Below are 27,557 nucleotides of genomic sequence, written 5' to 3'. Positions count from 1 at the left end.
ATAAAATACAAACTCCAATTTTTAGTGTTTACAAGGTGGAAAACAGCTTGGCAGAAGTGATGGGAATGCTATGCTGAAGTTGTAGCTACAATCCATTGCACCCTGTTTACATAAAGGACTCCCAGGAAATGTCCTTGTTCCTACCACACTGACATACTACATTCATTTTCTTCTGAAGGGGACCACAGGTACACATACAGTCTGTAGGACCAGAAAGACATTTCCATACCAGTGAAGATCCAGCATTTATACCATGCAACATAAAAATCCTGAAAGCTCTAAAAGATGTTTTCACTGGATTAGTGACTATCATTTTGATGTGAAACCTGCTTTAATGAATACCTGACAACTAAAACTCTTAAAGGAATGATTTCACTTGACATGAATGCATTCAACTACTGTTTGTTGAATGATATTCTTCTTAAACAGCCAGCCAAAGAATATAGTGACACCTGTAAATCAAGGGTTCACAACCTTAGCAGCACTCAGGGCCATGTTTGAAGCCTGCCAGAGCTCTCAGGGTGATGCTGGATTTCAGGATAAGCTCAGGAGGATTTGCATAAGCAGAGAGAGGCCTTCAGGAAGTCAGTGTTTGCACTGTAACCAGGGAGCAGCCCTCACCACAAACATTATCAAGGACTGCACATAGCATATCTCTTTTGCAGCCAGCATATTTACTTTTTCCTCATAAAATGTGGGTGGATGTAATGCCAGCCCCTGTGGGCAGGTCAGCTCATTGTACTGGCTCACGTTCAGAGCAGCTTCAGTTGGCACTGAAATAATTTGAAGTTTAATTAGTTTAGGGGTGGAGCTTTTGAAAGCCCATTTTCTGCAAAATAAAAAAAAAAAAAAAAAATCAAGCACCTAAAGAGATACATCCTGTATGCATAAGCGCCCTGGAAAAAGTACTTTCCAACCTGCCAAAATGAGTCAGAGTGCTGAGAATACCAACGAGGAGCACCAATAAAATAAACCCCGCAGAGGAGGGGTGTAGGAACTGAGTGCTTGCTGGAAAAACAAAAAGGCACGAGCAGGTCTCGTTTGCAAAGGGCAGCCGTGCCTTTTCTTACCAGCAGGTGTCACATGGAAGTCAGTTGTCATTCCAGCTGACACCGCATCCCCTGCCCGGGGCAACGAGCCTGGCCCCAAATCAAGGGGCTGGGGAACGCGGTCCTGGCCAGGAGATAAATGGAGCTGTCCTCCATTTGGACAAGGATCAGAATTTCCCAGATATGCCTTACAGGCCCCTCAGGGGACCTGGCTGGCGTTTCAGGAGCCACCTCTCACTGGGCACTTCTCTAACAGGACACACAACCCTCATACAGAGCAGGGATGCCTGACAAGCGACCCTTAGCTCCTTCCTTAGCGGCACGAACAACACCGATGCTTCACAGCCCTTTTTCTCAGGAAATATCACTATTTTGTGCCACTTCAGCTTGAACTGCCCTCTCCAAGAGGTCACAGCTAGGTCCTCCAGGATGCCAGAGTAAATGCATGGATGGGGGATTTTAGCAGGATGTGCAAGAGCAAGGCTTTGAGTGGTGTTTCTTTTCAGAAGCATTGGGATTCCCAAAGCATCCCTATCCAAGATGTGAGTTGTGAATGCTAAGTGAAAAAACACAGGCAAATAGCAATTTTTCATCTCGCAGCAATTTCTGAGCTTGAGGTAAACACTATATAGGGCATTTTTTTAAAACACTTCAACAACTGCTTTCACTCAATGGGATCCTCTGGAGCCCATATCTCTCTTCAATCAGCTCACCAGAAACACCGTGGGCTTCATCAATGCTGCACAGCAGCTGCACAAATCAGCCCAGCACCATCTCCTAGAGGGAAGCTGTCATGGAACCACCTCACCAGGAACTCACCCAAACCTCTACCACCACTGGCACTGCAGGCTCCCCTGGCCTAGAGATCTTTGCAGGCAGCCTGCAAAAGGAGTCCTTGGGTGCCCCATGGGCTGGGAAACCCAGCTGGATAGCAGCCCAAGGATAACAGGAATTTCACCCTGGGTGAGTGCCTTTGACTGTGCTGGACCACTGCTAAGAGGGAGTGAAAGCCATTGCTTTGCCCAAAGGGAAAGGCCTGAACTTCAGCTCTGTCACACCCAGAAAGGAGGCAACACCTGGGGAACCCTCCACCTAAGCAGCTGCTGAGGGACCAGCAGTGGAGCCAATCAAACCAATTATAACTATTAAATATAAACATTGATTAGTACGGTTCATAAAGTCAGGAGTCATGTCATGTTATCTTGCTTTGGTTTTGCTTCTAAATGCTTCCATGAATGTGGCTATCTTTCCCAGGATCCATATTTTGTTCCCCTCCTGGAACAAACACAAAGGGGAGGAGGGATGCTTTGTAGAAACCCATTTTCAACAGCCCTGTGAAAGTGTGGGAGTAAAAATGTCTGACATCCCCCTGCACAGCTTCCAATACCCTCAGGCCATCTCCTGCTTACAGGCTCCATCAGCCCCTGCCAACCTGAAATACCTTGAAACAGAGATGAGTCATTTGTAAGGACTGATGGCTAATGTACTTCCATCACCCTCCTTCGTGCAAGGGACTTGCAATAAAATTTTAAAATACCAAGAAAAGCATGAGTTTTACAGAAATTAAATGCTACAGCAAAGCTTTGAAATGAAAGAATTAAAGAATACGGTGACCAATACAGACCCAACAGCTGGGACATGCTCAGGAAAGCAAAATGTAAGAGATTTGCTTTCCTGGCTTTGAGCAAACAGCTCAGTCTGAGTAGCACAAGTGGCACAGGAACACCTGTGGCCCTAGCACTGCTCCACAGTACTGGGGCTGAAGTGACCCACACTCATTCGTGCTCAAAAATAATCAAGCTCACAACTGAAGACATCATCTCAGGAGGGAGATGCTCCCTCCTGCAGGGTGGCATTTCCCATGCAGCAGGGAAAGGAGTAGACAAAAAAACACACAGAAAGAAGTGCTTGTGGAGCCTGAGTGCTGCATGGCCCCACCATTCCCATCACCTCACCATCCCTCTACTTCCCCACCATCTGTTCCCAGCTTTCATTTTCCAGTCCTCATTCATCCTGGAGCTCTGGGACACTCATGGCAGGGAATGTGCCCTCATGCACTGCTGCTCCAGTGGCTACAGGCAGCAAACAAAAACCCAGCTGCTCCCATCTCCCTCTCCAGAGTATAGCTGGCTCTGGCACCCAGAATCCACCAATGTTCAAGGAGGGAGAAAATACAAAAGTTTATTTAAATAAACAAATTCCCTCTGTAAATGCTACGTGTGGCCAAACCGGATCTCCCAAGGCACACGGAGCTGCTCCTCAGCTGGCACAAAGTGTATCAGCAAAGGATATTTGCTCAGAGATTACAGCCTTGGGGAGCAAAAGCCAAGCCTTGTGACAGGGCAGAGATAAAAGAAACTGGAACTGAGAAAAAAAAGAGGAAAAAGGAAAAATCAAAAGAAAATTAAATGTCATCTTTCAACTGCACATCAATGGGCTTTGAACAGAGGCTGATGTTACACCAAACAGCAAAGCATGTGCTGCCTCAAAACTGTCCCTCTCTACAGTGACACATTTTTGTAATGGCTGAATATTGAAATTTTTTCACCAAGTGCAGCATCGTCAATGCCAGGGCCTGGAGGACTCCTCTCCTCTTACTCGTAGGTTGAAGGGTGGGAAAGGGAGCAGACAAGGGGCCAGCTGGGCCAGGGCAGCAGGGCAGGCTCACCCTGGCAAGATGCTCCATCAGGTGAACTCCATCCCTGTCATCCTCATGAACTGACACTGGAAAGACACTGAGAAGAGCACAGTTGTGGTTTGCTCCTCAATTTTCCTTCTCTTGCAGAAAGACCAGAGCACAAGCACAGTCACGATGATTTTTTTTCCATAAGAGCCTTTCCTGACCCAAGCCCAAACTGCCAGAAACATCTCCCAGGCTGCTGCACATTAAATTACTTAGCCCTTTTTCCCTTACAGGTGGGGAACTGCCATCACTAAAACACATTTTTTATACATTTACATGAAAAAAAACCCTATTATTCTTATGGTTTCATCCTTTTCATACACTCAGTGTCTGCTGCAAGCCCAGCGCAGCCACAGCCAAATTGCTTGGTTGTGTCAGAACTCTGGCGGGGCAGAACACCAGTGGTGGGAATTAATTATCTCCTTGCATCCATTAAGTATCTCCCACTCTGTTGTTCCCTTCTTCATCTCAGTGCTCCTTCCCACTGCAACCTTTCCAATTGGAGTTGTTTTTTCCCTAACCCAAAGCCCCTTTGCCTGTGGGGCACAGGCTGTGAGGAGGGAACACAGCCCTGCCACCACCAGGCCCTGCTGCAGCTGCTGACAGGGCAGCACCAGGGCAAGCCCAGCAAAAGACCCTTTGATCCAGAAAAGCAGATGAGAGAGATGGCTTGGCATCAACAATTCCCAAAACATTAAAAGTCCAGCAACAGTGCAGTTCGGACATTTAGCAGAAGCAGCTTAAAAGTAACACTTGTTATGCTCCTGCCTTGTATCCTACCACCAGGAAAAGCAAAGCCAAGAGAGGTGCTCATCCAGCTGGGTTGTGGGACTCAGGACTAAGGGGGAATAAAGTTTTAAGGATCTCAGGGACCTCTGCACTGTCTCCTGAAGCACCTGGACAGGTTCACAAGCTGATTGATATCTTGACTGAACCACAGAGTGTATGAGGTGAAAAACAAGCATGGAAAGAGGCTGCCATTCACTGCTATTCCCAGTGGACAAGGGAAATGGCAAGAAATTTGTTTTGATTTTTAAGCTCTTCCAGAGGCTTTTAAAAAATAAAAAAGATAGTGATGGAGGGAGTGGTGAGGCAGCAGCAGCAGCCTGTGAAGGTGCAGTGGGGCAGGAGGATGAGTCAGTGTGAGTGGGTTGGGGTGAGGGCCATGAGCAGGACTGGGGAGTGGGCAGGCACAGAACTCCTGCTCAGGGAGGGTCCTTGCTGAACACATGGGCTCCAATTGCCACAGGGAAAAAGCAAAAAACACCAAAGACCTGCTTTAACACAGAATGAGAAAGCAGAAAGCTGCTGGTTAATGGCTTTCCTGCATCCTGCACATCTGGCAGCTTTGCAGTGCCCTGATTCTGGTTTGAAGCCTCATCTCCCATGAGATGCAAAGCCCTCCTGCCAGGTGCATAGCCTGCTGGGCACAGCTTTGTGAAGCAGCCCTGGCTCCAGAACAGCCTTCAAGCAGGAGGGGCTCAAAGAACCCAGCCCTCAGCCCCCTTGAGTGATCATCCTAATTAAAGCAGAGCCAAGTGTCATGGCAGAGCAGCAGCTAAATTACAGGGTGGGGAAAGGCAGGGGTCTGACTGCCTGGCAATCAAAGAGGGCAAAGGAAACCTGAGCTCTGTAATTGCACCCCAGTCTGAGAATGGGCAGGAATAGAAATGTGCCTCCAAAAAAAATCATATTGCAATTAAGTTTCTCTCCCTTTCTAATCCATAATTTGAAATGTAAGTATTTTAAATTATGATGGGTAATACCTCTGTAAATTATGATGGCCCCAGAGAGTGTTATAAATAAAAAAGACCTAATAAGCAAACCTAAACTACCTCCAGTAACTTATATTCCATGAAACTGCTTGTAGGCCACGTCGCAGGAAGTGCAGAAGTAAGGTGAGTACCAGGTGGCTGGAAGTGACAGAGTTTCATCTCACCTTGGTGCAGCCCCTCACCTCTGTACAGGCCATCCACCATCCAGCCCCTAAGTCTCTCAACTCCCTACCAGGTGCCTTTCCTCCCTGCTGGCAGGGATAACCAGCAGTGCAGGTACCACACTGGGCAGCTGTTTCAGTGTGACCTCTTCAGCCACAAAAATCAAATTGTTGCACCCACAGCCTGGTGCAGACCTGGAGTAGTTTCTGAGGTTTAGGAACCAGGTGAGATTTGGGCCCTGGAGTTGACAGTGGCCGTGCTCAGCTCTGACAACAGAGACAGGGCTGCTCATTCGTGCTGGGAAATGCTGCAACTGCGTGGGCAGAGCATGATACAGTGGACACATTTAGAAGCACTTACACTGACTTTTAAAAATACATTAATTTTACACATCTACTACTTCAAGAGGTTGGTTTTTTTTGGGGTGGGTTTTTTTAATTATTCAAAATAACACCCTTTCTCCCTGCTAAAATTTGTTCTGCATATCAATCAGAGTGAAGAGAAATCCTTTGGACCCTTCTCTGAGCACAAAACCACCACAAAAAAAAAAAAAAAAGTATCAATAAATTATAAAGCCTTCTTTCCACAGCCATCTGTGTGGAGAAGGAAATCCCCAGCATACATGTCTTCTAGCAGAGCCACTTTATCAAAATACCACTAAAAAACACACACACTGTTTCTCCATCAGAAGCTTGGAGGTTTTCTGAAGCATCCAGGCCATCCTGAACTGGTAGACCTGGAAATGTGCAGGGCTCTGTTTGTAGGACCTGCAGGACATTTCTTCTGGGAGCTGTGCTTCAGCACACAGCATCCTCATGGCACATGAGATGCCTGAGCTGCTTGCATTTGCTGGCAGCAAATCTAATTATAATTCATCATTAAAAGTGGCAGCAAAACACATAGGGAATTATTTATCTCATCTTGTAACAGAATGGCAAAGCTGGCCTTGGAGAATGACTTTTTACATTTTTTCACCTCAAAACAGATAAAAATTACTAAGAGACTCAAGTAAATTAATACTATGAATTAAGTCAGCAGTGCTGCTGCATAGAAGTGAAGGCTGAACATCAAAAGCCTAGGTATCAGCCCAAAGCAGGTGCCATTCCACTGGTTATGCAGGTTTGTGACCACAAGATTTGAGTTTCCTTCATCCCTTACCGAACGAGGGCTTTATTGATTTATTTATTTTAATCAGATTTCTCTCACGTCACGCACACTCATCAAACCTGACTGGCAGGGCATGAAATAGCAATCCCTGAAAATAGAAGCAATGAAGAGTCTCGCTCTACTTCCACCCTCCTCCCAGAAATCTGCCACATGGGGCTGCAACGAGGTGGGGTCCTTTGGGATGGAGTCAGCCAGACAGCGGAATTTGGATACTGCTCCCATTGCAGGGGCACTGAGACAAACAGCAAAGGAGCCAAACCCACATCCCTTTGGAGGCTCTTGGTTGCAAGGGATTTGCGTTGACTGCAAAGGCAGCAGTAGCACTCAAGATCTTTCTGGGCTGGAGTATTGGGGTCACCTCACAACTGGGATCTAGCACCAATCCCTAGAAGCGATAGTGATGGGCAACGTAAAAAAAAAAAAAAAAAAAAAAACCAACTCAAGCTTTTCTGTGAGCTCTGGGCATGATCCTAGTCCCACAGAAGTGCGTGGGCGTTTTGCAACTATTCCCAGTAAATGTAGATCTGTTCTCTCCTTGTTCCCTTGCTGTCTCTGCTTGGCATTCCTTCCTCGCCTCAGCTCTCCTTCCCTCTCAGGTCAGCGCCTGCAGCCCCAGGCACGGATTCACCATGGAGGTGTGCAGGGCACCTGGAAACCGGCCCATTTCCAACCAGCAGCTGCTGGAGTCACCTCCCACACCAGCAGGGATAACTGGCTCCAGGAGCACGGCATCCAGCGGGAAACGCCCGCCGGCCCCCGAGCAGCTCTCCGGGAAACGCCGCTCTCGCAACCTGCGCCTTTAAATTCATTTTACTATTCCAGTCATTTCACTAACTACTTAATTGCAGCCATCTCTGTGCGTCTGTCTCGGCCCGACACCCACAGCTGCGGCCGCCCACGCCGCCACCCACGCCGGCCCACGCTGTGACTCATGCTCCGAGCCGCGCTCCAAAAGCCCCGCTCCCCGCCGAACGCTCCCTTCGAATGTGTGCTGCTACTTTGATCTATTTCCATAGATTCCTGTGAGTCATCTGATCCGTCTCTGATCTAAACCCAGTAGACTAGAGCCTGCATGTATGGTGTTTTGCATGAATTTGGCTTGCACAGAGGGCTGACCCTGCTGAAGCGCACAGACGTGCGAGAGCACAAAACTCCTGGGAACTTCTTCCAGGAGGGAATTGCTTACTTATCCAAAAAGAAGAGCAATTATTTTTTATTAAAAAGTCTCACTGGACTTAAAAAAATTACATATATGTGCATAGGTAGTGGGGACAGCATTGTTCTGGGATACAAGGCCACAGTGATGCTCAGAACCCCTTTCCACCAAATCCCTTCACAGCCTTTTCCCACCTTCCCCAGTTTATGACCCTCTCCTCACTTTGCAGATGGCAGCATGGTGGTGCCAAAGCTCAAAGTGCACTTTGGCAGGAGCCAGCCTGCCACGGGCAGCACCTTAATGAAGGCACGGGGGATGATCTGTCCTGGACACCTCAGGGCAGTGCAGTTTGGCTCCTGTCACAGGGGAAGGCACTAATGACACACCCAGGCTACCACCAAGGCTTCACGCCTACTGTCTGGCAGATCTGTGGTCCCTCGTTATCCCAGTATGTGCCCCAGGGGTACCCAAACTCTTCCCTAGTGGGTGTTGTCTCCTGGTGATCAATCCAGCACTTGTGGGTGGATCCACAAAGGCCATGGGGAGCATTCCTGAGCCTGCCATCTCTCCCAGCCGTTATGTGGTTTGTGGAGGATGCTGGCATGGCTGAGGGTGGATAGTCAGAGGTGCTCATTCCCACCCGGAGGCTGTTGGTCAGGCCGTGCCAGCCTGCAGCTGAGCTACCCCTCCCCTCTCACAGGCATCACTCAACCTTGAAAACGAACCTTCCTCAAGCCGTGCTGCTGCAGGCACCAGCATCATTCCCATTGCACAGCCTCCCTGCGCACAGCAGGCAGGCAGCATTCCTTCCTGAGTGCTTCACAGGCAAGTAGCAGATGGTGCCTGTCACTAAAAGCAAATAAACGCTTTGGTGCCCTGATTTATCTGCGCAAACACCACCTGAATTATCAAGGACAGGAGGCCCCCTTGGAAACGCCCTTCTCAGTGGATTTGCACTCCTTGATAACAAGCACTAAGGACACGGAATTCACACTTTACAGGGTGTATATCACTAATGGCTTATTTAGGTTTGCACAGATGCATTTGAAGCACAATTAAAACAAAAAAAGAAGAGAAAAAAGAGAGAAGCCAGATGGGTTTCATGGAGTTGTCGCAAGGATAATTCCCAGACATGCCTAAAATGCTAAATATTAAGAAAAAAATAAAGATGTGAAACTTGAAGCCTACACCTGAGCTTGCTGCAGTCAGTGGCAAAGCTTCCGTCACCTCCCTGCAAGAAGAGACTGCAGGAATGCAATTAGAGATGGGAAACCCAGGGCCAAATTGCTTCCCTTTGCTCCCTGGGTACAAAACCAATTAACTCCCTTCTGCACAGCAGATGAGGAACAGAAAGCCAAATCTTCAAAGCTTCCCAGTGGCTGATGTTTGGGCTCACCCTTTTATATTCCCCATCCATCCTCCTAATGGGTCTCAGCACTGCCATCATGCCTGGCACCAGGGGAGAGGGGGGAACCTGTGGCCATCCATCTTCCCCTGCAAAACACAGCCCAGCTGTAAAGGAGCTCTGGGAGCTACAGGTTTATTTAAACCAGGTCTGTGGAGATGAGCCCCCACCCCTGCACCAGGCACAGCTGGTCCCAGCTCTCCCTGGGAGTGCGGAGGGCTTTGTCTTCCAGCAATTCCTCCTGGAGAGCACTGCAGGGTGTGGCACAGGGAGCGCTCTGCCGGCCTGGAGGGGGGTTGCTCATTAATCGGAACATCTTGGACTAGGGAAGCATCAATCTCAATGTGCTAATTTTTTACAAGAATAACATCAACATCGGGAGAGTGACCAACCCCTACTGCACAATGTTGCTGTACTGAATTCCTGGACACCCCAAAAAGTGCCAAAAATAGCCCAAGTGATCCAGGGAGCACAGCAAGGACTAACACTCCCTGGGTGTTTTTTTTCTGGAAAACCTACAACGATGTAGTACTTCAGTACTAAACAACCCTTTCTCCCTTTTTTCCCTTGGTTGTTTTTGTTCATTTTCTTTCATTTTGTTTTTGTTTGTTTTCAAGAGAACTGGGGGAGGAGGGAGAGAAAGGGGTAGAAAAAACATTGTGTGATTTGATTTGAATTGCACTGCACTTTCCCTGTGCTTTTTTTATGCTCGATGGGAATGATGCATGCAAGTCTGGGAAAACAGCACATTTCACCAGCCTGAAAAATATTGCCTTGGGCCAAACCCAAATTTTCACCACGTTCACTGGAAGTTGAATAACATTTTTTGAATAGCCAGAGCAGCAACCTGTGATACCCAGCATTTTAAGAAAATATATATTATATGGTAACTGAAGCCTCAGCAGTCTCAAATATTTTTAGGGTGTTGATGGCCATCAGCAGCACTGAACATCATGCTCAGAAAGTGGCACTCAGCCCTTGCCAACCCTTGCAGCGCTTCCGAGTGGGAAGCAGCAAGGGAAGCAAGACACTAGAGGGAGAATTTCTGTCTTCCAGGTCCATAAAGGATATGCAATATATAAGCAGAATCAAAATGAATCACAAAACCACATGGAAACTGCCTGATTTCCCCTATTATTCCTAACACACCAGCCCTAAATGATACACCCCAGAAGAGCCGCAGTTAAAATATTGTTGTTTATTCAGTTATTTCCATACGCGTCTTATTTATTTAGGATCAAGACAAATACTACTTGCATGCCTAGTCTGCTGGTATTAATCATCTGCTGCATCCTGGGGTGCAGGGGGTGGGAGGAACACGACAGCCATGTGTGTGGGCAGGCACAGAGGTGGGTGTTTGCCTGTAGGAGCAGAGGTGTGGAGCAAGCCAGGGTGAGCGCTCCAATTCAGAGCCTTCCCAGGGCCTTGCGCAACACTCAATTTTTTTTGGTTTAAATATTTTTTCATTGCAAATTTTATCTGTGATCAAAGGGCACATTGGTGGGGTATGGGATAAGATGGGATATTTATTGTCCCATTGGTGGAGGCTCACACCTCAGCGGCCTTTGAGCACAGATTTTCAGCCTCGCCTCTCTGCAGCATCTTGGCGCTCAGCCGCTCTCCCCAGCAGCCCTCCCTCTCTGTTGAGAGCTGCTGAAAGCCCCTTGGCTGTGCCTGAATGGGGGAACATTTGTTCTCTCGCTCGGGCGCGGGGAGGGAGCTGCGTGTCAGGGAGTGACGCTGGTGCGGCGCGCAGGAGCCGCTCGCAGCGGGGATGCCAAGGCGCGGGCGCTGCTGGCTCCGCTCGCAGCAGGAGCCGCAGCCATTCCGAGCAGCAAAGCCACGCTCGGTGGGGAGCCCCGGGCCCCGAGAGCCGCGGCAGCGCTCTGTGGAGGGGAGGCAGCCCACAGACACCTGGCGCAGGGATGGGGCTTCTGGCTGTCCCCCCAGCACCAGCATCTCCCCCGCCGCTGACTCTTGAACCAGCCTAAACCCTTTTTCAAACATTTATTTAGCTTGAGAAAATGGTCAATTTCACTTGGAATGTGGTCCTAGTCCGTTTAATTAAAAATCAATTCAGCCCATAGCTAAACAAATGAAGGGAAAAGAAAGGCCAAGTCTGGTAAACCTGATTAGAGCAAGCCTGATCAAACACTCCCAAGTTAAACACCTCAATCCATCTGTGCACAGCCACACTGAGAGTCAGTTCCTTAGGTCAAATCCCACTGGCAATGTACACCATTTGTGATATTAACAACATATTTGATATCTAAATGTTCCTTTTTATTTACCTTGGAATTACAGAATCAATTAGATTGAAAAAGACTTGCAGTCACTGAGCCCAACCATGAACCTAACACTGCCACATCCACCGTGAAACCATGTCCCTAAGTGCCACATACCTTTTTATTTCCCACCTGGTGCAGCAAATGTCACAGTTGAGCCAGCCACAATGTACAGAGTCACACCACTTCAGAAGACTGAAAGCATCTGCCCTTCTTGTTCTTCAGCCCAGCCTTTTATCCCCTCATGTTGATGCATGGCTCCTGTGTGCCCTCTGTTCCCTGTGGTGGTTGCTCAGTGCCCCTGACACTCCATGGCTCGTTGCTGTCAGTGCTGCTCACCTGCTGCTCACAGCTGTGCCCACTGGGGATGGGGCTGGGCCCCACTCCCAACCACCACAAACTGTGTGCCTACACCCACCTACTTACAACAGCAAGGAAACCCATAAAATCTCTTTGTTGATGTGATTCACGACCCAGCTGTGCCCACAATGAATTAAATGATTTTGCAGCCTGGACAGGAGAACAAATCTTGTCCAGGATTTGGGAGCCCCTCTGCCATGAACAGAGCCTGAGTTGGCATTACAGGAGTGCTGATGTGCTGCTGACCTGAATATCAGCACAGACAAATTTCATGCAAACAGCAAAGCAAAAGCCAGTGTCACCCACCTTTACCTTCTGCTACCAATTTCCAGTGACCACAAGGGAGGCTTTTGATTCTCACCAAAGCCTGAGGCACTGTGGTAACATCTGTCCTCTTACATCTTCCCTTCTCCATTTTTTCCAAGGGAAGTCCTCAGCACAGCAAAAAAGAAAGCAAGTAAAAATGTAGAATCTACTTAAACATGATTTCTGCCTTCTTTTTAGAAGAGAAATTTTAGTAAAGACTCTGAGTGGGGAGCCCAAGGAGGGACCGGTTGCATCCCATCCTGCCCAGAGGAAATGTAACAGCACAGTCCCTGGGGAACAGGGATCAGCTGCTGCCCCTCTCCCAGCTGCACCAGGAACACTTTGATTTCAGATGGGGAGCAAAGTGTAAAAAAAAAAAACCAACAAAAAACGAAAAACAAACCAAGCAGTAAAAAGTCACTGTATTTTGGTTCCTTTCATCAAGGACCAAGAGGGTGGTGTGGGAATGGCAAATGGGAATTCAAGGTGATCTGCAGAGCAAAAAGGACCTCATGCCTTTTCTTCCTTCTTTGAAATACATAAAAAAGTAACTTTAGAAGATAATTGTTCTGTCTTCTCTTAAACAATGGAAAGAAAAATACAATCTTGGCATTTTTGCCCTCAACTACAAAGACTGTGAATTTATTTTTGGAAAAAGCAAAATGGCATCTCAGAACCTAACACATTGAAGACACTGAGCGCTCCAAAAATAAAGCTGAGCATCACAAGGCAGACAGCCCTGTCAGCAGGCTCTGAGCGGGGATCGCCTGCCCCTGTCAGAGCAGATTTCATGAAGCTTGATAGCAAAGGCATCTGGTGAGGGCTCTGCTGTCTAATCCTCAAAGCACACCTGATATTGCAGGAAGAAATCTTGGATGTACTCAATAGTCACACTGTCAGACTGGGGCTTCGTTTAGCACCAGGAGCTGTTTCTAGAGAGCTTGAGAAAAAGTGACAGAGTGAGGAAAGAAGGAAGAAAAAAAGGGAATAAAATTCAGGATGACAGTTACATGGATGTAATGGCTAACAAATGGCTTATTTTCTACCCCTAGAAACATTCCTGTTGAAAAATACTGTATTAGTTGTCTCCTGATATTGTAGGCTCTATAGGACACCTTGATCTTATTCAAAGCACAATACAAGGCAAACACAGTCCTTACTGTGGAAAATTGGTGGGGTGTTGTTCCAGCAATGGGAGTGGATAATTTCTGGAATTAGTACTCAAAGTTATGACAATGGCATATAAAGCTTTAAAATATGCATTGGGTTTTCCTGAGTAAATCAGCATTTACATGATGAGAGCACGGGGGGAAATCTCTAGACACCACTGAGGAATTTGTTAATTTGTCATTACTGAGTTTTGATAAATGCTCCTTAATGTCTTTCCTACACTCCTGGAAGTTGCCATCGTTTTACAGGGACTGGGTGTGCCCCAGCAAAGAGCTGTCACTCCTGTGGGTAGCAGTCAGAGCATCCTGCTCCCTCCTCCTCCTCACAGCGCAGTCATCAGCACAACATCCCTACACGTGCCAGAAATACAGAGGCAAGGGTTGTTTCCACTGTATCCCAGTATGAGGATGAACCATGGAGCACCCTGAACCTCATGTTTTACTCCCTTTGCACTACTGAAGAAAAGGAGAGCATTTTGGGGATGTGGCTCTGCCACAGCAGCTGGCTCACACACCAAGCAGTGAGGAGGAGGAGGAGGAGGAGGGAGCAGGATGCTCTGACTGCAGGGACCCCCCCTCTGCATTTTGTCTGTTGAAGTAATTTGTGTAGGAATGATGACACTGTCATTAAGGGTAGATGTTAATAGCGATATCTACACAAAGAGTGTAATTTCAGCTGTTCTGCTCAGGCTGTAGCCCACAAACATCAATAAGCAGGGTGAATAAATCCACACATGTCCCTGTGGGATCACTCCCCTGCCGTGCTTTTCATCCTAAACCCTGGTGAACTAAAAGCTACAGTCACCTCCACTGCAACCTGGTAGTTAGGCTTATGGAAAAACAATAAATCTTTACATTCAGAGAAACAGCTCGGGGTGTTTTCCAGCTTTCCCTGACCTCAGGCACAGCCTCTGCTCCCATCCTCTTTGTGGCCAGGAGCCCAGGGTTCCCAGCCAGCCATGCCAAACCTGCCAGGCACTGCAAGGGCACCTGGGGCCATCCGTGTTTCTGCTTTGCTTTTCACTTGAGCTCCTCTGTTCGGGGGCTCTGTAACACCCATTAATTACTGCTCTGAGCACTGGGATGGATTGGCATGGGTTTGGGCTTTGGAGGGAGCCTGGGGCACAGCAGTTCAGTGGGATCCAGCTTTCTCCGTGCCTGCATCCCTTCCCCTCGCTCAGGCGGCAAACAACAGCTGTGACAAGCGGGGGAGCAGCATCGCCCACTCCCTACTCCCACTGACGCCGGGAAGAAAACAGCCTGCTCTCAGTTCCTCGTCACTGCTGTCGGCTTCCAGCAGTGCCGGGCTGCCTGCGAGGCGAGAGTCGTGTCAGCAGAGCCGGTGCAACTCCAGAGCTACGGGGAGGTCACTGGTTAAACATCTCATTGATTCTTTTCCAAGGACAGGAGTTACAGAGTGCCTGCAGCGCTTGTAAATTGTCGTTGTTGAGGGATGAAGTTCACCTGTAGTAGCCAGCCATGAGCAGAGACTTTATCAGAGTCAGTGATTAGTTATTTATTTCTCTGGATTTCTACAGTACTAAGGCACCACCCATGCAAAAAGCTCTGGGCTCAGTGCCATGATTTAAAACATGCACATCCACCCCCTGTCAGCCTCACCCCCAGCAACACCCAGCTGCGAGCCTTGGGTGGCGGAAAGAGGAGGGAAAAAAATAAGGAGAGAAGCAAGAAGCAATCCCCTTGGCCAGCCCACCCTTCTCTGGGAAGAGCAGGACCTCCCTCTGATGCTCAGTTACCTGTATTCTCTCAGGACACTGGCAACCCCTGCAGCCTGGCGTCAGCTAACAGCACTGCCACAGCCTCACCCTTGCAGCCAGGCTTGGCCAGGGCCTCCTCACATCCCTGCAGGTCACAGGGATGCAAGTGGTGGGGCCAGGAACGAGGATCTCTAAGTCCTGCTCTGTGAGCAGTTAAACCAGGATGGGAGACCGACTGCAAGGCGAGGGAGAGCTTTTTCTCAAGCCAGGAAAGGGAACAGTGCCTCTTAATATAGCAAGGGGAGTAATATAAAAAGAGTCTTCCCTATCTCCCACCTCCCATCCCTCCTACATCCTGACTTATTTTAGTGCCTGGATACACCCCGGCATGCAGAAAACCATTAGGGTTGCCAAACGCCTGTTTCAGGAGACAATTTACACACACTAAATAATTTTGGTTTTTGTTTGCTGCTCCTCACTGCAGCACCTGTGGCTAAGGCTGGCCAGCAACCCTGCTGACAGCTCCTGGAGTTCCAGCAAACTTTGCCTGCTGCCTGGGAGCAGACCGGGCCTCCTGCCCCAAATCCCAGGAAGCCTCTCTGGTCCTGGCCGTGCCTCCAGGTGTGTGCCTCCAGGTGTGCTGGTGGCCAGGCTGCAGGGACATGGGGAAGGGCTGTATCGGGTCCCTGCCTGCCCTGGCACCTGCCAGGGGACACAGGGGGATGTCTAACAGGTCATGGCCACACAACACCACGGCTGGCAGCAAGGCAGAGTCTTTGATTTTGGAGTGAGGACAGCAAGACCCCAGCTGTGGTGGGCTGAGGAAACCTACCCTTCCCACAGCAGCGCTCTGTGTCCCAGGGAGAGACATTAGTCAGAGCCACAAGGTGAGGTCACAAAGTCACATCCTGAGACTCCAGGGCCTGGTTACATGCAGCTCTGGCAAAAGCCTGAGCAAAGAAAACTCTTCTTTTTGGAAGAAATCCTGCAGCTTCCCCACGTTTCAGTGGTGGCCAGCATCCCCCTCCTAGTCCCAGCAGGGCAAAGCTCTTGACCTGTCCCCTGGTACAGGGCACATCTGCCAGAGCATCTCTGCATCCCAAGGGGCTGCACAGTGAGGACCCCAAACTAACGACAGCTGTTCCTTAATTTTTGGTCAAACTAAGTATTTTCTGTCACAAAGGCACTCACAACAGAATTCAGCTGTTGGTGAAACATGCATACTGATGAAAGCTGCCACTTTATAAATGAAGGCTCCTCCATTAAAAAAAAAAATCTTATTTTATGGAGTTTCATTCTAATAATATTATTTTTACCTATTAAATTACATGTCAGAAGTAGTTCCTCTATCATGTCATATTATGACAGGAATAATAGTTGAAATATTCTCCTTTTACTTGCCATTACAATCACAAAGAGCAGCTGTTATCTGGTGCTGTTCAAGACATCTTTTCTTTGTTCTAGATCAAAGTGGCTCCTGTTTGTGCCCCAGTGAAGTCGTCAAACTGTTTCGTTACAACATGAACATGAGGCACTTTGATCTAGAAACAAAGGCAAGGGAGATTAATCAGTATCTAGCCAAACCACTCTTAATTAAAAAATTAAAAATAAAAATAGCTGAAGCTCTTACATCATAGTATGATGTATAGGTAATTGTAAAGCATGTAATGCACCCCCTTTACAGGGATGACAGAAGTTGGAATGGTAAAACATCTGCACACACTAAACAGATTTTCCTCAAGCATTCTAAAATTAAAAAAAAAAATTACAATAATTTAAAAAATAATAAGTAGAAAAAGATTTTTCCAAATTCCAGTTTATGAAAAACTGAAAATATTTGAGTTTGCTCTAATTCAGCAGCTACAGATTATTTTCCTTTGTGACATTTTATAAGAATCCTGAAATCCATCCTGAACTTTATCTCTCTATCATATGTTGGGTTTATAAAACACCATCGTCACATAATGTCTGCTGAAGCCTGATTTGGTTAGTATGTGATGTATTATCACAGAAGTTTGCTGAATTCTTTCTGAACCAGCTGATCTCCAAGGACAAAAAGAAATATCAGATTTAGAAAATCCAAATATTTCAAAGGCATGTTTCTGTCTCAAGAAGGTCCTAGATAATCTAAGATTTTTCTTCAAATTTACAATACATGCATAAATTAAAATCACAAAACAAATGATCAAAATACTTTGATAAAAATATTTGTGCATTAATTGTATAATGTTTTTAAAAGGTAAAAAGACATTTCTGAATCCTCAGTTTCTAGATCAAAAGATTGCAGGTTTAGGGATGAAGTAATATTCCCTTGTTTTTCTCATCAGCTAGCGGCCACCTCTTTTGCTGAGCAGGGGAAGGAAAAGCCCCATCAGTTCCCCTGAGCAGAAGCCTTGCTGGAGGCTGCAGTGGCAGCAGGAGAGGCCTGAAGGACCAGGGGTTTGTGTTCTGCTCTGGTGGTCCGTAATAAACTCTGTCTCCTGCCCCTCTGCTTTCCCTTTGATTTGCTGTCCCTCAGCCTTGATCCTTGCTTTTGTTTATGCAAACCCAAAGCCTCATCTTTTAAAGGACTGCCTCGGCACTCCAGCAGATGCAAAGCACAACAGCTGGATATTAATGCAGCTTGGCATCACAACCATTTGGGGCCTTTTTTTCCCTTAATTAATGCTCCACCATATTACAACAAGGAAACAGTTTCTCTTCTTTTATTACCATCCTATCCCTGAGCCAAGCATTAAATAAGATTTAATTTAATTAGTTCTTGTATTTTCTCCCCTTGCAAGATTATTCAGTAACACAAGGTTCCTACCCAGCTCCCTTTCTTGCAGGCAGATAGAAATCCTGCTGATGGTAGTGGGAACACTCCAGACACCTCATTTACATGCAAGACGGATTGCTGGGTTATGAAAAGTAGAGATATTTTCACCCAGTCCTGTGGTTCACCTTTTGCTTTGCCACACATTCCCAAGCTGCTCCTCTCTCCCTGCCCTTCTGCGGTGTGTGGGGATGCCACCAGCTTCAGACCTCGCTCCCAGCGCCACCAGGCTTGTCCCACCTTTGGGTTGCTCCAGAAAAATGAAAGCTGTGAACTGTAGGTTCGAGGGTTATACCCTGGCATCCCCTTATCCTGCTGGCATTGCTTCTTTCCGTCATTTCCAGCTTTTCTCTGCAGACTAGGTGAGCCAGTTTTCCTCACCCTGGTGTTTTGAAGGGAGGAAATGCCTCTGGTCTCCACTCCTAAGCACACTCCTCTTTGGAGTGGACCACTGGTGTTCTCAGACTCCCTGGACATTTGGATCCAGATGACATTGTGCTTCATGAGTCTGCCCACCAAACTCCTGGCTGGAGACCAGGACTGGAGCATCCACTGCGTTCCCATACTCCACCACTAAAATACTCAATTAATTACCCAGGTTCCTGCCCCAACAGATCCACTCTCATTCCATCAAGGGGAGGCTCCTGCTGGGATTTGAAGTCACAGAGCCACTGCTGTTTGTGCCCAAGGTAAAATCTGACCAAGGGGGACTTTGAGGGATGGGACTGCTGGAACAGAGCTCTCCAAGGGGCACAAGCTGCATCAACATGGGTTGGAGCAAGCCTGAGTCTCATCCCAAATCTCATCCCGAGTGGGAGCGCCAGAGAAACAGGGCTATGCCTCCAAGTGAGCCCCACACTGTCCCTGGTGCTCGCTCTCAGCAGTGAGCTGTAACAGCAGCTGCTGAGGATGCTGCTGAAGGGTTTGGCACTGCTGACATGTGGGCACTGCTGATCTTGGCTCACCACCTTGATCCAGCCCTTGGATGACCAGGAGCAGCAACACATGCCTGGCAGCACAGAGTACATCTGGCTTTAGAAATCCTGCAGATGTTTTGACTCAGGAGTGCACATCTCATCCTTTTTAGGCACAATAAATAACTGGCATGTTGTGATTAGTCACTCAATATCAATTGATGTTCACAGCCAGCTTGGATGGAGCACAGAAAGAAAAGCCTTTGCAAAGAGCCCTTGGAGAGGGGATGCACAGTCACACAGGTCATCTTTAAGGAAGAAAAAACCTGTCCCAGGCTTATTAGCTAGGCAGTGCCTGCTCCATGAAGCACATGCTTCCAGCCAAAAATGGGGAGTATCACCTTGAAGCAACAAATTTCAGCAAAACCCAGAGCCTCAGGACAAACGCAACCAAGAGAACGAGCAGGTCCCAGCTCTGAGGGTTTCATTCAGTCCAGAGCAGAAAACCCATGGGCTGAGTCAGGCTGTGAGTCACATCCATCGATTTCCCAGCACTCCTGCCAGCAGGCTTGCCCGAGCAGGGGCTACAGCCTGCCTGCTGCTGCCTCTGCCCCCAGAACCCACCTCAGCTCTGCCTCTGAGCACTCTGCCTGTGGGAGACTGAGAACAACACTCCCAGAGAGGAGCAAGGTGAATTCTGGCCATGAGCAGTGTCAGGAGGAGACATCAAACAGCAGCAGCCCTACAAGGGAAGGGAGAGATTTGATGGGAAGGGTGAAGAGGCAGAGGAAGCCTGGGCAGGAGTGGGTGTCTGGTCCAGGTACTGGTGACAGCACACCAGGAGGCTCTGGAGTCTGAGAAAAGCACTCTGCAAAAGGAAAAACACATTCGAGCAGCGAGGTGAAAGGTCTGGAAAAAGCAGCGAGCAAGAGAGAAGGAGTAGGAGGAAATGTGGGCGTAGAAGTAGGTGGTGCCACATAGCAAGTTTCTGATGTAGCCGGGAAAGGCATCCAGAGCTCCCGATTTCCAGGCCCACACCTTCACCAGGAGACCATCTGTGCTCTCCCAGGGGGAAGGAGCCCCTGGGTCAGGCAAGAGCGTTTTCCTCATTCTGCAGAAAATAGCAGGCGGTGCCGAGGCGCGGAACAGCGCTGCTTCCCAGGGATCCTGCGCTGGCAGTGACGCTGGAGCTGGGCCTGTGCCTGCAGTGCCCACTCTGTGGGAGAGCTGCATCACTGCTCTGGGACCTGCCACAGTCACCTGCCTCCTGAAATGGTGTCCCTGCTGATGTTTTAAAAACACCAGATGATAGCTTGGCTTTTTTTCTCCCAGTGTACAGCCATAGGTAATCCAATTCCTCCTCCCTTTGGAGCACTTCAATGAGGATTTTAGGTTGGACTTTTTTCTGATTAAAGGTTGTCTTTCAGGAAGACAGTCATTTCCCCAGATTCTGCTGAATGCAGACTAGAGCAAAGCAACCAAACCGTACAGTGGTGGGTCTCTTCTTTCCATTTTTTTCTTTTTCTCTCTCCAGCCTTAATTGAAAGGAGAATTTGAACAATTCTGAATAGGGCTTCCTTTACCTGGTATCATTTGTGTTTGTGAGAGCAGGCAGAACACTCACCTGTTTCCCCAAGTCCTTGTCTTCAGTGCAAAGCTCAGCTGCAGTGAGGGCACATCCCCATTGCATTGGCCTCATCCCCTGCAGGGCCCCATCCAGCACGGCCTTGAACCCTTCCAGGGATGGGACACTCTCAGCTTCTCTGGGCAGCCTGTGCCAGAGCCTCATGGGGAACAGTTCCTTCCTAATAACTAATCTAAACCTGCCCTCTGTCAGTTTGAAGCCATTACCCCTTGTCCTGTCACTACCTGCCCTTGCCAACAGCCCTCTTTAGCTCTCTTGTGGGCCCTCTTTAGCTACTGAAAGGTTGCTATAAGGCTCCTCAAGGCTTCCTCTTTTCCAGGCTGAACTAGCTCTGCCCATCTTCATTGGAGAGGTGGCCCAGCCCTTTGACCACATCTGTGGCTCTCCTCTGAACTCATTCCATCAGGTGCACGTCCTGAGGTTTAGGTGTGTGAGATCAGGAGACTGAAATAAGGTGCAATGCGTATGAAAGTTGAGATGTAGCTCATCAACAAAGGCACCTCTGGCAGGCCCTTCAGCTGCACCTCATGGGGTTTGGGAACAGGATCAGCAGCACGTCCAACCCCTTTCCCCAGCATGGCTGCAGAACTGCCCAGAACCCTTAACAATGCACACTTTAAAGGTCTTTGCAAATACCACAGTCCACGAGGAGCAAAACACATCCTATTAATTTAACAAAGAGGATGTAGAGCAGGGGGAGTGATGGCTGTGCCAGCCTCCCTGCCAGGCAGGGGCAGGACACAAGGAAGCCAGGCAGTGCCAGTCCCTCAGTGTCCCCCTCCTGGGTGCACAGGGCCGCCAGGAGCTCCAGCACAGCCCCAGCAAGCAGCAAACCAAATCAGCCTCTCGCCATCCCATGGGAACGCAAACTTTTGACACCATTGGAGAGCACCTATCGATGTGAGCTTCGTATTTGCATGTCTCTGCTCTCTCCCTGTGAAATGCAGGGGCCAGTTCTGCTGTGTTACCTTAATAAACATTTAATGCCATGCATTCAGCATCCCTTGTTTGCCCTGTAGAAAGTTTCTCTTCATGCATCAGACTCGGAGAACAAAGCCTGGACTGTTTAGCCGCAGGATTTAACCACCTGTTGTAATACCTTGTTGATCTAATCTTTTGTTGTAATTAAAAGGCTTTCAGTTGGGTTCGAAGGATTTTTTTCTTCCCTGCACCCGATGCCAGCTTGCCACCTGCTTCACTGGCTCTGTCTTGGCTGTGGAGTTCACATTGATCCTTTCACTGCCTCCAAAGGCATGGAAATGGATAGAAAACAAACAAATCCACCTCAGCAAGTGTCCAGCCTGAGACCCAGCACTGTCTGGCCACTGCTGGGCACAGCAAAGGGTGAAATGAAACAGCTGCCATGAGTGGAGAGCCAACAAAGCAATATGCAGAGTGTCTGCTGCTCTCCAGGCCAGCTCATCTCTATTTGAGGGAAGGAAACTTTGGGCAGCAAGATGGGATCCCAGTCCATTGACACCCAAGGGATTGCTTTGGCCACCAAGAGAAAGATGCTTGCATGAGGTTGAGATGTAAACTTGGTTTCAAGCACTGACATTATTTCTCCTCTATCTCATAGTTAAAACATACACAGCTACATCAGGAATCTCCTGCAGTGGATGCATACTTTAAGATGGCCACTTTGAATATAATTTTGACTTTTTTCCTCCTCAGATTTAAATAAAACCCAGACTCCACCAACCAGAAGAATTAGTTTTAGCCTTTCGAGTAGGTCACTTCAGAGGAGGAAAATCAGCAAATCAAAAAGCAGTATTTCAGAAAATGTTCCCTCCTCCACTCCCACTGCAGCCATGCACCAGTGCTGCCTTCCCCAGGCAGTCACAGCAGCTCCTTGGTAAGATACACTCCATTCTCCTTCCCATTCACATCTCTTTGTTCCTATCCAGTGTCAAAAGCTTTTCTTATCCTTCTGAGGAGCACAGTGACAAGCCCTTCAAAACTGGCCACATGCCTAACACACCAAAATAATTTGAAAACTCTGTATTCACACTGTTTCTGGCACTTCACTTCTGCCAGTGCTACCAATACATCAGGGAACCCAGCATAGCCCAAACCATCCCTATGGAGCCTCCTCCAGCCAACACAGCCACCACCACCTGAGAGAATGAAACATGATCCAAGAAGAGAGCAAGCAAGGCTTTGGGAATATCGAGTGGCTGTGTTTTTCCTTGCCTTTCCCCTGCTTTGGCAAGGAGGCACGTTAAAAGCCAAGACACCTTGGGTGCCATCACCACCCATAGCATCCAACACTCTCCTCTGCTTCCCTGGAGGCAGCTGCTGCTGGGAAGCAGCGGGTCTGGCCAGTGGGAAGAGAGGACACGGGGAGATGGCAGCTCCGAGCCCGGCACGCCGTGCCGCCGGGACCTGTCAGGATGTGTCACAACACGCAGCGTGTCGTGCCTCATCGCTCTGTCGAGCAACAAGCCGGAAAAAAAGGGAACAAAAAAAAAAGGATTCGGATCTAATACATGAGTGGGCCGGTATGTGCAAGGGAGATGAATATGAAGTAAAACATGCTGGATGCTACAGTAATAACCGGGCGCACACGGAGAGGCTGGAAGGGAGCCAGGGAGGGGAGATACGAGAGGGATGCTCTGAGCTCAGTGTGAGCGTGGCGGAGAAGCTGCAGCTCCTGAATGAGTGCAGGGCGGATCCTGAGGCTGCCGTGTGGGCGTCGGGCTGACACCGCTCCACCAAAACCAGTGGGAGCCCACGTCAAGCCCAGGCTGGGGCCGTGCCCCTTGCCAGGCTCAGCAGTTCGTTCACCAGACACCCAGAGTGTGGGGGGAAAGCTGGATATTGTCCTTTAAAAATAAGGCCGTTCTTATACATGTCTCAAGTCCAGCGAACTGTGGTGCCAAGCACGGAGATGGGGGACTTCCATAGGTCCCTACCAAACACAAGAATGTGTCCCCCAATATTTCTGTATTCAGGGTGGGACCAGCTCACACTTCTTCTTATGGCAATGCTGAACCTAAGGGCTCCCTCTGGTAGCGGCTTGGTGTCCATGCAAATCCCATTTTGGTGACCAGTGGGAGGAGAACGGAGGTCACAGACAGGCACCCACTGCCAAGCAGCATGCCTGCCTCCATTCCCTGCCCGCCGGAGGCGGCGGGAGGAAGGGCTGCCTTCCCCAGGTCCCGTGGGCGTTCACATGGCCCCTTCACAGCAGCCAAGCACACATTTACGAAGAGCAGACTTCTAACGGCATGGGGATGAGTCATTACGGGGTTTCAAAATGCGTAAATATGGTCACATCCTAATTCAGTGTGTCACAACCAGCTACCCTGCATCTGCGGGTTACTCGGCTCCACAGAAACCTCGGAAATTCCTGCCCAACCTTATGATGCAAAAATTCATCTAAATTCGTGTCACTGCATGCAGAGAGTTAATGTGGTTTTTAGGTTTTGTTTTTTTTTTTTTTTTTTTTAAATTTTGGCACTGGATTTCAATGGAGGCTTATCTGCAGTGTTACAACCCAGTACTGCTATGTTTTGCATCACAAATTTACAACCGAGTAATAAGTAAACACAAGATTTTTTGGCTTGGATTTTCCAAGGTGATTAAATAATTTTCTAAATAGCTTTGAGAATGAAGCTGTCTGAAATCCCCAAGGTAATAAGAAATTGACTGCATCCCCATACGCTCCATAGACATAGGAGGAATTCAAATTTACTGAGAAGTAATATAAAATATTTAAGAAAGCAAATAGAATTGAATAAAACCTCTTGCAATGTAAATTAAATCTGCCCATACCAGCAGTGATTACCTTTGCTGCTATGGCTTCTCCAGAGACTCTGTGTGCCCCAGGCACCATGAGGCCCCTGCCTCACTCATCACAGGCAGTGTGCACCTCAAACAAACATGATTTGAAGACCTCCAAATATTTTTTTTTAATGGTCAAAAGCAGTATTTGTTGCACACTTACCCAAAGAATAGGAAGACAGGAGCATGAGGACTCAGGCTGAGTGGTGGTTTTGGAGTCAGCAGGTGTCTGGAGCACCATCTGATGACCCAAAGTTTTGGTAGGGCTTCCCAAGCTTTCCCACAGGGGGAAGCACCTCCAGCATCCCCCTCAGCCCTGAAGCACTGCCAGCTCAGCCAGGCACGGCCAGTCAGCTGGAGCCCTGTCCTCGGCTGAGAGCCACAGCCCAAAACCCCACACTTGTGAGGGGGCCTCGCCCTCGCCCGGGGCTGCAGGTGCACTGAGGGGCAGGGCAAGCAGCCCCACCTGGGGCCTGCCCTGCAGGGCTGGCCTTCATCCCGGCTCAGCCAGGCAGGGGGAGCCCAGAGCCGCCGGGGGAAGGGCTCTGGGAAGCCATCCCTCCCGAGCAGCTCGAGGAAATTCATATTTCATGTTCTGCTCCTTCTCTGCCCACGGAGTTCTTTCTCGTGGTGGTGCGTAGGTGTATGTGAGGGATTTATCCTTTCCCCACTGAATCACTGCAGCACAACATCTTTTCAACCCTTCTGTACAGCACAAAAGAGCCTCTCGGCATTTCTCCTCATTTCCCTGCTTAAGGAGACAGCCAGCAAGCTCCACAGTGCGACCCACTTGCACCCCAGCTCCAGGCTGGGAACAACACGAGCCCTGCCAGCTCTGGCTGGGGGCATACACCCCTCCTTCTGCCAGCTGGCACCCCAAAACCACATCCTGATGCCAGCATGGAGGTGCCTGGAATGATGCTGTTCAGCTGGAAAATAGCTCCACACTCAAGGGAGGGAGCGGAGCAGGGTGCACTGAGCATGCTGTGCTCCCCTCATGGCCTCAGGGGCCCAGATCCAAACCAGAGTTCCCAAATCCCAATTGCCACAGTTCCAAGCTTTCCTGCCTCAACCAGGAGCTGTTGACATGCTTCCATCATGTCTGATACTGGTGCTGTGTATGAGTTCTCTGTATTTTGAAAGGAAAATGGGAAGGAAATGAGTTCTGCAGTTGTTATCGTGGGCAAAGTCATTGCTGTGAGTGGAGGCTCAGCCACAGACGAAGGCCCTCCTGGCTGACCCTCATATCAAATGCTTATTTAGGAAAAGAGAAGAGCTTTGGCAGGTAGCCAGCAATAAAATCTTAATTTTGGCTGTACCTCCTGAAGCTTCAAGTGAGCATTAATGACCCTTGTGTAAGTTGCCCCATTCAACAATGCTTTCCAACCCAGGATGCCACAGCTTGGTAAGACACTGACTCTGTGGGCAGGCCTGAAGCAAACGTGTGGGCTCCAGCAGCACGGTGCCCTTCCAACACCACTGGCTTCTCACTGAACTTAAGGCAGCTACTGCTCAGCCTGCAGCAAATTAGAAAAAGCAGACATTTAAAGGTTTTCCAGTTATACTTGTGTGCAGCCTGACGGACCAATAACATGGAATGTTCCCAACCCCATCCTTGTACGTTCAACACAAGAGTGTGTGTAGCTGCTCCCTTCTCCTCTTTCCCAGAACAGGGCAAGATTGCACTGAAGTGCAAGGTAAAAGCCAGCAGACACTGAGCCACTGGTCCAGAATTTCCATGTTTACTATTCCCTGGACTGGGAGAAGGCAGGGGGATTGCACCTACTCTGACCCCATCTCTGCTTCAAACCACTCCTGACTTCCATGCCATCTTAGCAATCTGGATGTTTTGAAGGTTTATGGAGGGGTTCTCCCCCCTGCCTTCTCTTTGAAGTTTTTGCTGCTTTTCCCTTTTTGTGCCTCATCTCCCCTCCAGTTTCTGCACCCTAACAACCTCCCAGCAGAGCTGTGGGCTGCTGCTCAGAAAGCAAGTTGGGACAGGGTGGATCACTGCGGCTCCCCCATTCCCAAAGAGCACTCACACACACCTGCCATCCCATCCTAGCAGCTCTGTGCTGTTTGCAACCCCGTGTAAATCGGAGCACACGCAAAAGCAGGAGCGCAGGAGGTGGGAAGGGAACTCAGTGCTGCAGACCCTGCCCAGGTTTTAGTTCCTCCCTCCTGCCTGGGCCCACTGAGCCCTGCAGGCTGTGCACATAATGAGGCCACCCTTAAATGAGGATTCAACCACAAGAGCAGGAAAAGGCTTCCTCCACTGAGAGCTGCAGTTTGAGATACTCCCTCCTCCCCTATCCCCCCCCCAAATTAACATCTTTTAGAAAACACAATTAAAAAAAAAACCAAAAAGGACAAACCCTGGGGAAACTAAAGAGTTCTCACGGTGAATTTTATTTTGTAAGCAACAATATAAACATGTGAATAAAACAGGCATCATTTGCAGGGCTGGCCTTTGATCCAGAGTACCGTGGATCTAGCAACCCTTCCCGAGCAGACGAGGGCAAGCCTTTACCTGTGACTCCAGAGGCTGGCCAGGATGCAGTCCACCAAGACCTTTGTCATGGAAAGACCAATGCTTGAGTATTTGCTATTACCAAGCGTATGTGCAATCTTGGAATGTACCTCCCACCTCCCCCATCCCAGGATAAAAAAAAAATAAAAATCATACAGCTGCAAACCAGTAAAAAAAATTGCTTCCAGCTTATTGAGACTGAAATGGCCTGTTGGACTATAAACTGAAATATCGTTCTGGAGATAACCAACTGGTCGTGACACAAGTACTGTATTTACAACTCAAAAATATAACTGTTATAGACTTTAATTTATAGCAAATTTAATACATTAGTGTTTACAAAATAAATTCTGGACTCAACTGAAACAGCGTGCTGCTTAGCAAGTTCTTTTTCCTTCCTCTCACTTTAACTGAAGAGACCAGCAAGCTTAAGAGCTTCTTCTGTGACCCACACACAACTTTTGATGGTGTCAGATGTTGGAGAAAACCAAATGTTTCCTGCATCTCTAAAAGTTTGCTGCTTGGTACCTTCTATTGCCCAAGCTGTACAGTTCAAACCTTAAACTGTCCTTTAACAAGTTCCATACACGTCTCAGGAAAACTACTCAGGTACTAACCAGGGCACTGGTTAA

At 48.5% G+C, this 27,557-nt stretch overlaps 1 protein-coding gene across 1 annotated transcript in view; it reads right to left on the bottom strand.

The window, feature by feature from the left end:
• The window catches only part of GLS (glutaminase), a 105,522-nt gene extending 80,527 nt beyond the window's left edge, over positions 1-24,995 (bottom strand). The window contains exon 1 of the mRNA XM_074548199.1: positions 24,559-24,995. Within this exon, the coding sequence (XP_074404300.1) occupies positions 24,559-24,980 (422 nt within the window). The 5' untranslated portion in view covers positions 24,981-24,995. The remainder of the gene's footprint in view (positions 1-24,558) is intronic.
• Between the last annotated feature and the right edge of the window lie 2,562 nt (positions 24,996-27,557).

Source organism: Zonotrichia albicollis, chromosome 10 (assembly GCF_047830755.1).
Source record: "Zonotrichia albicollis isolate bZonAlb1 chromosome 10, bZonAlb1.hap1, whole genome shotgun sequence".
NCBI lineage: Eukaryota > Metazoa > Chordata > Aves > Passeriformes > Passerellidae > Zonotrichia > Zonotrichia albicollis.
This window is presented reverse-complemented; position numbering and strand designations above follow the sequence as displayed.